This window comes from Carcharodon carcharias, chromosome 2 (genome assembly GCF_017639515.1).
Source record: "Carcharodon carcharias isolate sCarCar2 chromosome 2, sCarCar2.pri, whole genome shotgun sequence".
Lineage (NCBI taxonomy): Eukaryota > Metazoa > Chordata > Chondrichthyes > Lamniformes > Lamnidae > Carcharodon > Carcharodon carcharias.
Genome location: NC_054468.1, coordinates 89997149 through 90013197, shown reverse-complemented (window position 1 = coordinate 90013197; position 16049 = coordinate 89997149). Strand labels below are relative to the sequence as shown.

General features: G+C 44.8%; 1 protein-coding gene across 1 annotated transcript in view; it reads right to left on the bottom strand.

Moving 5' to 3' along the window:
* Positions 1 to 1549: 1549 nt before the first annotated feature.
* The window catches only part of LOC121269636 (glypican-1-like), a 186050-nt gene continuing 171550 nt past the window's right edge, over positions 1550 to 16049 (bottom strand). The window contains exons 8-9 of the mRNA XM_041174391.1: positions 10176 to 10351; positions 1550 to 6718 (exon numbers count right to left, since the gene is read on the bottom strand). Coding sequence (XP_041030325.1) covers positions 6498 to 6718; positions 10176 to 10351 — 397 coding nt within the window. The 3' untranslated portion in view covers positions 1550 to 6497. The remainder of the gene's footprint in view (positions 6719 to 10175; positions 10352 to 16049) is intronic.

Below are 16049 nucleotides of genomic sequence, written 5' to 3'. Positions count from 1 at the left end.
GGAGCTTCCAGGTGCTGGTGTTCCAATCTATCTGCTGCCCTTGTCCTTCTCGATGGTAGTGGTCGTAGGTTTGGAAGGTGCTGTCTAAGGAGCATTGGTGAGTTTCTGCAGTGATTCTTGTGGATGGTACACACTGCTGCTACTGTTTGTTGGTGGTGGAGGGAGTGAATGTTTGTGGATGGGGTGTCAATCAGGCAGACTGCTTTGTCCTAGATGGTGTTGAGCTTCTTGAGCACTCTTGGAGCTGCACTCATCCAAACAAGTGGAGAGAATTCCATCACACTCCTGACTTGTGCCTTGGAGATAGTGGACAGGCTTTGGGGAGGTCAGAAGGTGAGTTACTCATCGCACGATTTGTTCCTTCTGACCTGCTTTGTAGCCACAGTATTTACATGACTAGTTGGCCCTGTTCACTTTCTGGTCAATGGTAACCCCCAAGAAGTTGATAGTGGGGGATTCAGTGCTGGTAATGCCATTGAACATCAAGTGATGATGGTTAGATTCTCTCTTATTGGAGATGGTTATTGCCTGGCACTTGTGTGGCGCAAATGTTACTTGCCACTTGTCAGCCCAAGTCTGGATATTGTCCAGTTCTTGCTGCATTTGGAGATGGTCTACTTCAGCATTTGGAGAGTCGTGAATGGTGCTGAACATTGTGCAATCATCAGTGAACATCCCGACTTCTGACCTTATGATGGAAGGAAGGTTATTGGTGAAACAGCTGAAGATGGTTGGGCCTAGGACACTACCCCGAGGAACTCCTACAGTGATGTCCTGGAGCTGAACAACCATCTTCCTTTGTGCTAGGTATAACTTCAACCAGTGGAGAGTTTTCCCCCGATTCCCATTAGCTCCAGTTTTGCTAGGGCTCCTTGATGCCACACTCTGTCAAATGCTGCCTTGATGTCAAAGGCAGTCACTCTCACCTCAACTCGGGAATTCAGCTCTTTTGCCCATGTTTGAACCAAGGCTGTAATGAGGTCAGGAGCTGAGTGGCGCTGGCGGAACCAAATTGAGTGTCAGTGAGCAGGTTATTGCTAAGCAAGTGCTGCTTAATAGCACTGTTGATGACCCCTCCCATTATTTTACTGATGATTGAGGGTAGACTAATGGGACGATAATTGACTGGGTTGAATTTGTCCGGTTTTTGTTTACAGGACATACCTGGGCAATTTTCAACATTGCTGGGTAGATGCCAGTGTTGTAGCTGTACTGGAACAGCTTGGCTAGGGGCACAGCAAGTTCTGGAGCAGAAGTTTTCAGTACTATTGTCAGAATATTATCAGGGCCCAGCCTTTGCAGTATCCAGTGTCTTCTGCCGTTTCTTCATATCATGTGGAGTGAATCGAATTGGCTTAAGACTGGCGTATTTCTTGCCAGATAATCTGGTCATTATCACCATGTTGTGTGTGTCCTTGCTTTGTGCAAACTGACCAGCGCCTTTCCAAAATACAGCAATGACTACATTTCAAAATTGGCTGTAGAAGACTTTGGGACAACCTGGGGTTGCGAAAAGTGAGTTTTAAAAGAGGCAAGGAGAGCTGAGACATTAGACTCAAAATGTTCTTTTTATTTTTTGAAAAGCTTTGAAACCAAAAGTCTAGTAAACGGGTGAATGTGTACTTTTGTTATTTTTTTAAAGCAACAAAATAACACAATAAAGAAAGACTTAACAACACTGATTTCCAAAGCATCTTAGTCTTGGAGGTTATTGACAGTAAACAGCCCAATCAAACGATCAACATTAAAATTAAAGAGAGACTACCATATTGACATTTAATACATTCCTTTTGAGTTTAAAAAGGCACAGAATGACTTGTGAGGTGTTTCAACTTGATGGGGCAAAGCTTTTCTCTACATCAGTGAACCCATGAAGTGAGTAAAACAATCCACTGAGTTGACATGGCCACAGGGGCAGGAGTTGTGCTACCGAGGCCCGAGGCTGTCGTTGGCATGGTGACAATGCACTTTTGTGATAACAGCCACTTAAGAGGTCCTCCCTGATATAAAAGGCTCTCCGCTCTCCTCCTGACCCTAAAAAGGTCTGTTCAACATTTTGGTGCTTTGGGGAAAACAAATTGAAATGTCTGAGGAAAATTGCTGGCAACCAGGCCAGGAATTGGGAGCAAGAGAAATGTATGCTGTGGTGGGCAAAATGGTCCCTCCTCCTTGTAAGACCTTTGGACATAACTGGGCTACAATTTTTATCCCTCATTCCACTTATTACTATGATAAATGAGAAGAAAATTCCACCTGGAAATTTAAGAGGGGGTAGCCATAGGGAATCCCTCCCTCCAGCAATCTCCCCCTTGCTTGCTAGAGTTTGGCCCCAGGCCAACAAACAAACTGTAAGGGCCCTATTGGTGCAGTGCGCATGCCAGATTGAACAGGCTTGCTTAACCTGCAAGGAGATCAAACCAAATCCCAGCAACCACACCACCAACCTTACCCCTAGGAATGGCGAAAAACCCAACACACTCTGCCAATCGCCAGGTACTGAAACAAAACAGAACCGAGAAACTAGAGGCAGTTGAAAGGCCCCAATAAGTCAGACGCTGCCTTTTTGTAAAGACCAGTCACGATGCGTGTGTTACCAATGATGGTGCACAAGATGCCCTGATCCTAACCCACCCCCCCCCCACTGTCCCAAATGAATTCTCAAAAGATGACCAATGATTATGTAAAGTGTCAAACATCACAGGATAAAGGTAGGCCTTTCAAGGCCGTCCCTGCATGCTTAGTGTCTGAACTGCATGAACCCTGAGCTGATATTAGTACAAAAGACAGGAAAGTACAGTTAAAGCAACTTAAAATGGTGAAGGGATGGGGAAAGGAATAGAGATTGTCCTTTTATGTTTCGTTATTTTTAGATGTACATGCTTGCTATGCTGTGTCTGTAAAACTATTGCCAATGCCCCTTCTCCACACTCATAAAAGGTGACCTGTTAGCTGGGATGAGTGAAAGGGAGAAGAGACCCTCTCATCATCTACCCTTGCAGCCCCCTGAAGCCAGACTCGACTAGCAATTCCACATTGGACAAGCGCACCAGGTTTTAAGATTTTACAAGGCCATTCAATTGGTTCGGCGCCTTGCAACCCCGAAAGCAGTGTGTGTGTACATTCCTCCATACAGCGACTTAACTACCGTTGGTACATAGGTCCCATAACTAAAAAAGACTTTCTCCTCCAATCGCATTAAACCATTCTCCCAACCCTTGTTATTGTCATCAAATGGTCGCTTTCTTTTTAAATTAATAGATTTTACAAAAATTTACACCTGCGGTAATATAAAAAATCCTAAACCATTCACTCAAAGACACTGAAAAGTTTTAATTGAATGTAAGCTGCAACTCTTGTCTCATTGTAAAAGTTTACTCCCTACCATGCAAGAGAACGTGTGAGAGAGAGAATAATTTGAGAGGGAAAAAAATGCAATAGAACGACTCAGAAAGAATGTGAGAAAGAGAGAGGGAGTGGTGGGGGAACTCACAGAAGACATGAAAAGCATGGAAGAAAAGCATGAGGAAACTCAAGAGGTGGGGGAACAGCATGAGAGAAGACATTTAGTATCAAATATAGAGTAATTCATGTTAGGCTTTACTCAAAAGCAAGTGAAGTTAAAAGTTATCCAGACAACAACTGCAAATAACAGAAGCTTCGTTACAGCAATCAGTAACTGAGAATTACAGAGAAAAAAAATCAGGAACTTGGTGTGGGGGAGGTGGGGGCCAGGGGGTGGAAGGTGGATATCGAATAACACATGCAGCGAGAAAATAACCCCTCCAGCATTGTTAGATCCTTAAATTTCAAACCAGCTTGGTCCCAATTACATTTTATTTTAAAACCTAAAGTTAAGACAGTGCAAAAAATTATTAAAATATATATTTTTTGAAAGAATCACAACCACCAGCTGGAATATTAGCAATATGCATGTAAAATAGGACCCAAAGAAAAGGGAACAGGGATTTAATCCTCAACTGTGTGGTCAGTCTGATGGAGAAAAACCAAAAAACAGTTTTTAATAAATGAAATATTCTGAGGAGATTTGAGCGGTTTGAACGGAGTTTGAAAGTGGGAATCTTTATAAATCTGTCAGGTCGTGACAGACAACTTCTATTTTAAGCCGCCAATATATTTGACTTTGTTTTAGCCTTTATTTTTTCATTTTTGTATCAATCCCAGTGCTTTCTGTTGTGACATGTCATGGAGAATTATTGAGTAGAAATGTAATTTAAAAATGTGAACAAAGAAATCTTCTACATTAGTTACCATGTGACATCTGTGACCCAGCCTACTATATAAAGTACCTGTTTTTTTTTAAATACCAAATTTTATTTCATGGAGGTCTATAAGCAAATGATATACATACACCCAAAGGTTACTCTCTGTAAAATGAGGCAAACTGCTCATGGGGTGGGGAGCAGGGGGAGGGGGAGGGGATATCCGGGGTCACCACTGGGCAAAGGGGTGAGGAGTTATCCAGGGTCACCACTGGGTGAGGAGGTGGGGTGTTATCCAGGGTTCCCATTGGGTGAGGTAGGGTGAGTGGGTTATCCAGGGTCAACACTGAATGAGGGCAGGCATATCCAGGGTAACCATTGAATAAGGGAATTTTGGTTTACACAGGGGTCATCACTGGATGAGGGGGTGGTGGTTGCGAGGTTATCCAAGTTACCACTGGGTAACAGCAGCATATCCAGGGTCACCACCAACACATCAAATCATTGTTGGAGAAAATACCTAACTACATACTTTACATAAGACTGAAATGACTTTTGGTGGGAAGAGTTGGGTATGTGTAGGCTTGAAATGAAATGTTAAATTAAACAGAAAACTAAAAATGCTAAAAAAGAGAACTAATGGAAATAAATTGGAGGTTAGCATGCCATTTCTGTGTGCAATTTTGTTTTTTTATTAATTTTTTCCAAAATGCAAAAGGCATACAAGGCAATGTTGAGGACAAAATGAATTCCTAGAATGAACGGGCACAACTGGGAAGCTGAATAGTTGTTCCACAGCCAGCTCACTATTGCCACAGCAAAACCATCCCTTCCCCACCTAGCGAGATATCTTGTTTTTATGTCTTTTCAAGCAATGCAACTTAATTATTTTCCCTTCTTTAATTTTGCAGTTCAAAGGCAGTGACCACCCTTTTAGACCTAACATTTCCCAGCACTCATACCGCAGAATGCCTCCATTGGCTGTTAGCTTTTGGGCTTAAAATGGTAGCCATATTTTAAAACACAACAATGCTTCTACAGCTCTACCACACAAGGACAACATACATAAGGTATCTGATCTAAGGCCCGTTCCCTTTTTATCAGCCCCACCCTCTGCCCCACGACCATCAGCATACTCATTTATTGACCTCGATTTTTCAGTAAACTGAAAATTCAAGAACGAGAAAGCAAGGGGACATTTTATCCATCATCTCCCTATGCACTCGCTGCTGAATATTAATCGGCCACCCCAGGTCAGCTTCAAGTTGGCTTTTTGCACGGGTGTGCTTGTAATCATTTTCTCTTTTAAAAACATCTCGTCTGCCTATTCTATTTTTCCATTAACCCTTCTGTTGAAACAAAAATGAATACAAGTTACTCGCCTGCAAGAGATGACAGCAGATTCCTGTCTGTGCCATTGAGGAGGCATTTGTGTCACAATAGGAGGATGGTCTCAATAATCCAATTTTTAAAAATGTTTTAACTCCTGCAGAAGGTAACTTCCCACGCTCATCCTACCTGCACCCCCCCCCACCCCCACCCCACTTAATAATCCCATTCTCTACCATCTTGACAGTGCAGCGTTAACAACAGTACAAGTAGCATCAGTCGATCTCTGACCTTTTGAGAAATATCAACCACCGTTTTGCTCTTAAAGGCTTAATATGAGAAACAGAGAACCCCGCAATAAGGACATTTCACAAACAATTATACCAACGCTTCATACACTACAGGCTAAGAAGAACCAAATAGCCTTGCTATCGGGGAAAAAAAATCTCCAGGGAGACTGATCCTGGTATTCCTCAATGATGCAAATCATCTGAAATATAGGGATAACATCCACATGACATTACTGTGGGTGCCCATACTGACAATGTGCATGATGTACCAGATCATACTTCGCTGGCATGTTTACCTTCAAGAACAGGAGTTCAATCTCAGCCTTAAGATTTTTTTATTATTAGCCTTTCTATACACAGAAATCTCCTGGTCTCCCAGTGGGAGCCTGTGTTTGTGTTGTGTTGAGAATGGGTGACCAGATGTCCAAAAGGTGGGGAAAAAATTTCGGCTTGAAAAGTACTGGGACCTCCTCCAACTGCACAGAGGAAACTCCCCTCCCCAAAGTGTTCAAAGATCCAAAGTATATTCACCTCCAGCACCGCCAGAATTTACAAATAGCCATAAGATTCTTTTATCTTGTTGCAAGGTTAAACAAAATGCTTGTCCTTTTTGGCAAAGGTTTTGCCTCAGTCTCTCTCTCATGCCCCACAAAGAATTCTACCGCCAGAAAAATGGCAGGGCAAGGACCAAAGCCAGAAGGTGGACAAAGGTGGCTGAGCATCGCAGGACATTACCACCATTTCCTAGTTTGGATTTCCCACTCTGCTCTGGGATGGCATAGACAACGGGTGACCGGGTTGCAGCATTGATAAACCTTCTCCTGCCACAGCCATCCTCTGAGCAGGAGTCGCCACTTCCCGATCCACTGCTATCGTCACCTGTTGGAAATACAAAGGTGTTAACAGGAAAGATTCCGTTATATGCCCAGCTCCGAGCTCAGCTATAATCCCAGCTCCAACTCCAGTTATACGCCCAGCTTCGAGCTCAGCTATAATCCCAGCTCCAACTCCAGTTATACGCCCAGCTGAGCTCAGCTATAATCCCAGCTCCAACTCTAGTTATACTCTCAGCTCTGAGCTCAGCTATAATCCCAGCTCCAACTCCAGTTATACTCTCAGCTCTGAGCTCAGCTATAATCCCAGCTCCAACTCCAGTTATACGCCCAGCTCAGAGCTCAGCTATAATCCCAGCACCAAATCCAGTTATACGCCCAGCTCTGAGCTCAGCTATAATCCCAGCACCAAGTCCAGTTATACGCCCAGCTCCGAGCTCAGCCATAATCCCAGCACCAAATCCAGTTATACGCCCAGCTCCGAGCTCAGCTATAATCCCAGCTCCAACTCCAGTTATACGCCCAGCTCCGAGCTCAGCTATAATCCCAGCTGCAACTCCAGTTATACGCCCAGCTCCGAGCTCAGCTATACTCCCAGCACCAAATCCAGTTATACGCCCAGCTCCGAGCTCAGCTATAATCCCAGCACCAAATCCAGTTATACGCCCAGCTCCGAGCTCAGCTATAATCCCAGCTCCAACTCCAGTTATACGCCCAGCTCCGAGCTCAGCTATAATCCCAGCTCCAACTCCAGTTATACGTCCAGCTCCGAGCTCAGCTATAATCCCAGCACCAAATCCAGTTATACGTCCAGCTCCGAGCTCAGCTATAATCCCAGCTCCAACTCCAGTTATACGTCCAGCTCCGAGCTCAGCTATAATCCCAGCACCAACTCCAGTTATACGTCCAGCTCCGAGCTCAGCTATAATCTCAGCTCCAAATCCAGTTATACGCCCAGCTCCGAGCTCAGCTATAATCCCAGCTCCAACTCCAGTTATACTCTCAGCTCTGAGCTCAGCTATAATCCCAGCTCCGTCCAGTTATACGCCCAGCTCCGAGCTCAGCTATAATCCCAGCACCAAATCCAGTTATATGCCCAGCTCTGAGCTCAGCTATAATCCCAGCTCCAACTCCAGTTATACGCCCAGCTCCGAGCTCAGCTATAATCCCAGCTCCAACTCCAGTTATACGCCCAGCTCCGAGCTCAGCCATAATCCCAGCTCCAACTCCAGTTATATGCCCAGCTCCGAGCTCAGCTATAATCCCAGCTCCAAATCCAGGTATATGCCCAGCTCTGAGCTCAGCTATAATCCCAGCTCCAACTCCAGTTATACATCCAGCTCCGAGCTCAGCTATAATCCCAGCTCCAACTCCAGTTATATGCCCAGCTCCGAGCTCAGCTATAATCCCAGCTCCAAATCCAGGTATATGCCCAGCTCTGAGCTCAGCTATAATCCCAGCTCCAACTCCAGTTATATGCCCAGCTCTGAGCTCAGCTATAATCCCAGCTCCAACTCCAGTTATACGCCCAGCTCCGAGCTCAGCTATACTCCCAAATTCAGCCCAGTTATACACACAGCTCTGTCAATTGTGGAGCAATGAAAACCAAGAATATACAAAAGACCAGAATTGCGGGAGTGCAGAGGGTTTTGGGGCTGAAGGAGGTCAGGCTGGAGGAGGTTACAGAGCTAGGGAGAGTTGAGGCCTTGGAGGGATTTGAAAACTAAGAGGCAATTTTAAATTTGATGCACGATGGGCCAGCTGATAATGCAGGTCAACAAGCACAGGGATGGAGGAAATGCCAAAACATACAGTAATTTGGAAGGTAGGGTAGTGAAGTTGGCTGCAGAACACTACAGCTAGGAGATGTGAAACATAAGCACTACAGCGCTACCAGTGGCAAGAAGGTATAAATACAAGGTGAAAAGTTTACATTGGCAACATCCATTAGCAAAGTGGGCACAGGAATTTAGAATTGAAAAAGTTGACATAAAAGTGTGGTCAATATGAAATGACATTTTTTTAAAGCTTGCATCAGCTTCAGGGGGTGGTATATCATGTGATTTGCAGCTCTGGGTGATGCTTAGTATTCCTATGGCAAAGGTAACCAATCAGACCATGGCAAGGGGAGATGTTAGTCCAGTATGGATTTTCTTTGCTGGTGTTCCTATTTCTTAATTAATTATGTCAAAAGTTGGTTGATGGCCAGAACTGGCAGTTTGAAATGTCAACAAGAATAGCTTAACAGTCCACAGGTTAGATTAATTCAATTAATCTAATCACTGAACCATTAAAGTACAGTGAATGCAGGACGATGGCACTGATATTAGATCCTAACACACAAGTGCAGACTTCAGAGCTTTCCAGTAATTCTCATGGCAGTATATCTCAGTTTTAGCTCAGTCAGGAGATTTGAACACTGTGGACTGGAAATTTTCATTATTCTCCTCCTTCAATTTCACACAATATATAAGTGTATGGAGTATTATCAAGTGTAAGAAATAGATTCTAAAGAAGGTAACAATCTAATATGACCTGATTCTCTTTTGTTATTTGAAGGATTTTTGCTTTCACTTGCTGCATGCATCCCTTCTCAATGTCTTACTAATCACATTGTTATGGTTTAATGGCAAATATATTGTTAAACAGGTGATAGGTATTTGTACCCCAGCAAATGGGGATAGCTGGGACACTGGTAGGTGGGAGCAGTGTTGACTAAGTCAATAAACTCTCTCCAACAAAGGAAGTTGTGGTATCTTAGTTTTAACTTCACCAACCAGCATGGATCGTGTTAACAGTCCTGTATTATTTAGCCTGTAAATAAATCTGACTATTAACTTTAGCCAGTCTTTACTGGTCTGGCAGTTTAGAATTTTCAGCCTAATTAAAGATCTAAGGACGATAGGATAGGTAAATTCCCATGAATTCTAGTAGTTGGTGCTGCAAAATTCTGGGATTTATTTTCATTTACTTATTTTTAGTCAGGGTATATGCAAGGATGCAGGTTTCAGTTAATGTGAAATAAGTGTTGTTTATGGTAAAGGGTCGGGAGAAAGCTTGGAAATGTGAAAATGATCTCAATGCTAGATTGAAGCAGGAGAGATAATCGGGACGGCAGGAGAAAAAGGTCGGAAGTAACAACCGAGAAAAATGATAGAAGGCAAGATGAGACTGCAGAGGCAAAGCAGGAAAGGAAACAGAATGACAAAGAGAGGAAGGGCCTCAACAAATGAAGAGGTGGGGTGCGGTCTGGGAAGGAATTGTATGAATGAGTAGCAGAAGAGGAAGGAAAGAAGAGATGGACAGGAAGCGTAAAAATAAGATTAATAAGGAAGAAATAAGAAAATATCAAGTGACTTAAACGCCAAACCCGATCCAAAGTGCCAAAGGATTAGGTGACTGGATCGAGCCTCTCCTAGCATGTGAAGTCTCACATCATTGAGCACAAAAGTATTTCACTAAACGCAAACAGCAATAAAGACAGAGCAGAGCTAGCTACTCACTCGTATCCTGGAAATCCACGTCATTCCCATTGTAGGCATTTCGCAGTCGATTGGTCATTATCCGCAGCTGCATGATCTGCTGACGAATGGTCATGTCCGGTTTGGTGATGTCAACCTCAACCTCTGGATTATTAATCTGATTGGCTAATCCATCTGCCATGACCTCCGGGAGGTACCTGTCAGGTGCATGAGAGTTGATAAACATTAGTCCATAATGCACACAAACCAGCAGCGTATCGAATGGAGGGGGTGGGGAGGGAAGAGGGAAGGGAGGAAAGGGCAGGGGCGGATTGGGGAAATGGGAGGAGGAAGGAGGGAAGGGAAAGTGAGGAAAGAGGGTAAGAGGAAGGGGAGAGGAGGGAGGTGAGGATTAGCCCCATCTGCTTAATGTTAAACTGCTCCAATTATAACAATTTTAAATAAGTCTAGGCTAGGTAGTATTGTCTATGTTCCACAGGAACAATTCTAGGGTACTTTAAACAGTGTTAAAGATACCTTTATGTTAAAGTCAACATTCAGATAGCCCACTTGGTAAATGCACGGCCCAGTGAGGCACTAGGCCACATTGAACAGATGGTCTTGTGCTCAGTGCCTTGATATCTGATGTCAACAAGGGAAGTGATACCAACACAACAATTGGCTTCAACTCCCCGCGACTAGATAGAATGGAAAGAAATTAGCCAGGGGCTGAATCTTCGGCTCAGCGAGCGGGGGCAGCGCCCGCTCGCTGAGGCATAAAATGACGCATGATGATGTTGGGCGTGCGTCCCAACGTCACCGCGCGTCATTCAGACTTTCAGATCGATGTAGTCGAGTCAGCTGCGCGCCCAACAAACTGTCAAAGGCCTATTAAGGCCATTGAACTCTCAATTAAAATAATTAATGGAGCTCCCCGTCCAACCTTAAGGCTGGCGGGCAGACGAAGACCCCAGGCGGCCTTCACATTTTTCATGGAACCTCATCCATGGGCCGGATGAGGCTTCATGAAAGATTTTAAATTTTGACAAAAACTTTTATTGAAATTAATGTACATGTCCCAGCTCATGTGAGTTTCACATGAAGGGACATGTCATAGAAGTTTTCTCGCCACTTTATCAAACTTTTTGGACTTTCAACTAATCTTTCTGAGGTACCTCTGTGCCTCAGGGAGATTTCTGCGCTCTTTAGCGCACATGCATGAAAGAGCACATTCCTGACTCAGGGAACGCTGCGCCCTGCCCAGCACCTCCTGGTGCGCATCATGCTGGGCGGGCCTTAATTGGCCTCCCCACGTAAAATGGCGGCATGGACCGGAAAGGGGGTGCCGATCAGGTCCATACCCACCTGCGCACAACTGCCCTCCCCCCCCACCCCTTGATGGGGAGAAAATTCTGTCCAGGTTCACTGCCAACCTGCAGGAAAGTGTATCTTTAGATAATGGGAAACAGCAGGACTACCCCGAACTGTGATGCAATACCTGGTCAAACAGCCAGCTGATACTCAGGGCAGGTTTTGTAACCATGGGCTTCGGCACCCCAACACGGGTAGAAATGGGGGTCCAGCGCCCACACTTGCTGGCAGTGGGGCTGGCTCAGCTATTTTCCTGGAGGCAGCCTTCCAATCGGCCTTCTCCAGACTCACCATCCGGTTAAGGATGGCGGGCAGGATGTCAATGCTGCCAGCCCAATCAGAAGGCCAGCTGAGGCAGCTCGGTGACCAAGAGGGTGCCTCAACACGGAGGCACCCCCGGAAAGACATCTTATAAATTAAAGATCAGAGGGGCTAAGCAGGCAGGCCCCTTCCAACAGTGGCCTTCCCTGCCCACGGCTCCCTCTTTGGGGCAAGAAACCTCCCAGACGGCCACATGGAGCTGTATCAATGAAGCTGGAGGCGTCCCTACATGGCAGACAGTCACATAGCATTTGGCAAAAGTATGGCAGCCACAAGGAATCAACCCTAAGTGGGCCATTAAATAAGTAAATTGACTGCCTAACTGCATTCAGGGGACAGTCCATCTCTCGCCATGCCTGTTACAGATCCCCAATGCTTTCCGCCCAGTCCCCCACCCCATCCCTGCCTAATATCCGAGCTGGCCACTCGCTCAATCTCTCAGTACCCACATGAAGTTTCCAATCAGTAAGGATCAATAATGCTGCTTGATCATATTATTCCCGCTCCATTTCTTGTCTAGGGAGGGTAACTGAGACCTGACCACTGATTCCAGCCAATGCCACACAGTCCAAGGATTGAAACTGCCACCTATTTGGTCTTATGTAGCTATGGTGTCCTGATAGGCAGTGCATGAACATACTGAATTGATAGGGAGCTCTCCCTCAAGATGTTGTTTATCAAACACCACTGCAGTTGAACCTCACATATGACTGGGGACTCCGAGATAAGGTTCTCACACACATGCTCACAAGTGCCCATACGAGCATGTGCATGCATGCACGCACACACAATAGCACTATAGTTTTCCCTGAAATCCTTGTCCAAACAGATGCTAGGCTTGGTATTTACATTGTTCCATTGACTCGTCACACAACCCAGTCTGGTGTGTATTACATGTCTGTGAAGGCAGCTGCTCCGCAGTAGCAATATACTGTGCTTCAGGGAGGGGAAACCAAATCTGCTCAGCTTGGATAAATACCACCACTGTTGCGATATAGATTGAGCAATCTAATACAGCACTTAATAGCTCCGAGCCCCCATCTCTGTACACAAGCTTTGGAATTCAATCGATAAGATTTTTAATTAGAAAACCACTCAAACGATAAATTTCCATTATTTTCTTTAAAAAAAAACACTTTCCCATTACTTAAAGCTGCACAATTCCCTTTGGGTAATTTTTCAGCACAACAATCAATAAAGAAAAAATTTCCTCAGATGGCCTGCTCTAGGAGAAAGTCCATTTGTTGCTCCCTAACAAGATCAGCATCACACACTCTAGCAATCCTCAAGGGTACAGTGTATCCTTGTGCTGCCAGGTTGGATTCTGCCATTAGACATCACCTTGCTTATCATCATGAAGCCCATGGAATTTGTAAAAGGCCCTTTTCATAAAATTACAAATTCAGTTGCGAGGGATAAAAACACACATACACACACAGCATCATTTTTGATACGAGAGCTGCTTACTTAACACAAAGCCATGAGACTGCTCGCCTCCAGGAGCACCTCTGGAAGACACATGAAGCTCTCTGGCCATCCGCGTATCAATTAGAAAAAGCAAGCAGGCAATGACCCAAATTTAGATCCCACAGTTTAAGACAGGTTCATTCACTAACTCGTCGTCAAAGGGAGTCGATCTCAAGAATGTCAGCCATTAGAAAGATGGGATGTGGATCTGCACTGATGACATCCATGTACAACGAGCCCCTAATTTCAATCACTCTGTAGTTGACAGCTTTGAAGGCAATCCAACAGTTCTATTAATATAACTGTATTTTGATAGGACACTTTCACTTGCTGTCTGTGGAAGCTGGAATTGCCTTGTTTACAGAAACATCCCCTTACTCTTGCCAGACAACTGGAAATGGAGAAGGAGCATATGAATCCCGGACCAATTATTACTTTGCAGCCAGGCAGGGTGCAAATGGAGGTCCAGGGGCAAATAGGATGGGAAATATGACAAGGAAGAGCAGGCCCCAAATGTCTAAAAGCCTGTATTATGTGGCTTACAAAATATCTGTCTGATTAGGCTACTTGCCTTATAGTTCACCAAGTGTAAGAAAGCATAGACTAAGAAAGGAGAAAAGAGATGGCTCTTTCTGTAGAAAGTGTTCAACCTGCCCAATAATGATCTCTATTAATCCCACCCATTCAATGTCCTGAGGAAACGTTCTATATAAAGATGCCTTGTTCCAAATTAAATATTGGCATTATCTCAAGCAAATTAAAAAAAAACTTGGGAATGCTTATCCAACCCTGTATCTCCACCATTCACCCTTTCTCCAGAAACAACATGTCTCACCCTCACCTCAAGCAAACAGAAGAGGTTCCTTGTGGGGCCACTTATACAGACAATCCACTGTAGACATTTGGAGTTACGTATCACTTACCACTTGCTAAATGCTCCATGACAACACGTACAATCAATCCTGCCCTAGTGACCTTGATAAAATATCTGCTCTTCTTCAGTGCTAATCACTGCACCCCCCCGCCCACCACCACAAGTCACAAACTGACACACACACATGCACACACCACCCCTCAGCTCCCACAAGGCTTGGGCTGATAAGCTAATTCAGGTCAGCCGTGAAGTCAACTGCTAAAAGCAGGAACCACTTGAATTTTGATCAATCGGGGTATCGATTTTTGACACCATTAAAAGCCTATGGCTGGCTAAGACACTGTTCTCAACCGCGAAACATGCTTCCAAACCAAAGGCACCTGGAGGGCCCAACACGTGAATATCAAACACTTGCTAAGGCTTCCAGCTCCTGAGGCTTTTGCAGGGCAGGATTCGCTACATTGGTTGTCATGGAGCAAATGCAGCAAAATGGAGCTGAGGTAAGATTGGCAGTGATCTAATCGTATGTCAGAGCAGCTCCAAAGAGCTGCAATGCATACTTCTGTCCCTAAAGCTCCTAGGTCCATAAATAGTCCAGACAGAAAACAGACATGAAACAATTCACCTGCAAGGAGCTCAGATGTACTAGATGAAGAGGAAATTTGGTGAGTGACAGTGGGACTTTCTTATCTCATGGATAAAGACCAAACCATCAGAAATGAATCTTTTCTTCTCCAGTTTCATCAATTTAGTACTGCACTAATACCCATCCAGAAGTAAAATAACTCTCAGAGTTAGTGCTAAAGCGTATTCATTCGGTGCAGGTCATGTCTTCTCCTGTTTATCTGTTCATCCAACTAGCATTCGAATTCCTTAGAACCCCAGTGCATTAGCTTCAAGACCCTCCCTAGCCCCGCCCCTCCCTGTCTAAATGGCCCTTGCCAGCTTCAGGGCTTTGTTAGTGTCTGCTCCTCTTCCAACACTGCTTGTTTGCCCACAATCAGCACATTCGACTTCTCCCATAAACCCAGTGCCTTGCCACACCCCTCAATGGTTTGAAAAGATTCATGAAGTTCTTTCCCTCTGACTGTGCCTTCAGCCTCCTCCTTTCCAAATATTCTGTCCTTGCTTTTGCTCGTTCATGGTCTAGAGGCATTTTCTTTGCTTCCACATTTTTCCAGAAAAGGCGGAAGAGCGCCCTGTTCACCTGGGAAGCTCTGGAAAGGTGCTGTAAACATGTCAGGCAATGGGGAAGGGGAGACAAACCATATAGAGCAACATGAAGGTTGCAGAAAGCCCGAAACCGAGAAAAAGTAGTTGGGAAAATTGGGCATTACGGGCACAATCAATGCAAGGATTTCTGGGTACATTGGGTTAGCAAGCCAATCAGGGTGTAAAGCACACTATTAGCTAACAACTGCAGGCTCAAGTTCCCTTGCTCAGTGTGTTAGGGCTGGCTATAAAAACTTGGTTCTAATTCTTTGAGCTTGTGGAAAGTGTGCAGAATGAAGTGCTGCTTTTCTGAGAGAGATCATTAAGAGAAATGGAAAATACAACGGGCTGCCATTAAATACATCCCCTGTGTGCAGTAATTTCATCTGCAAGTCTTCGATTCACACAGCGTCTGCCATTTCTGCTGTTATAAGCTGTTGGCATTTGTTTACAGTTTGATTTAGATACTGGCACAAGATATCCAGTCATTACCTCCCCGCACCCCCCACTTCACCACTTTCAGCAGGACCTTGCCACCATATTGGGCTTGAGAGGCAAATGCCCGCGCCCCCTAGTGGCACAATCGGTTAATGTGCTCTTCAGCTGTGGGAGGAATGAGGGAAGTCCCAGCTCCAATCTGCAGCCTATGCCAGGTCAGCTGATTCCAGGCC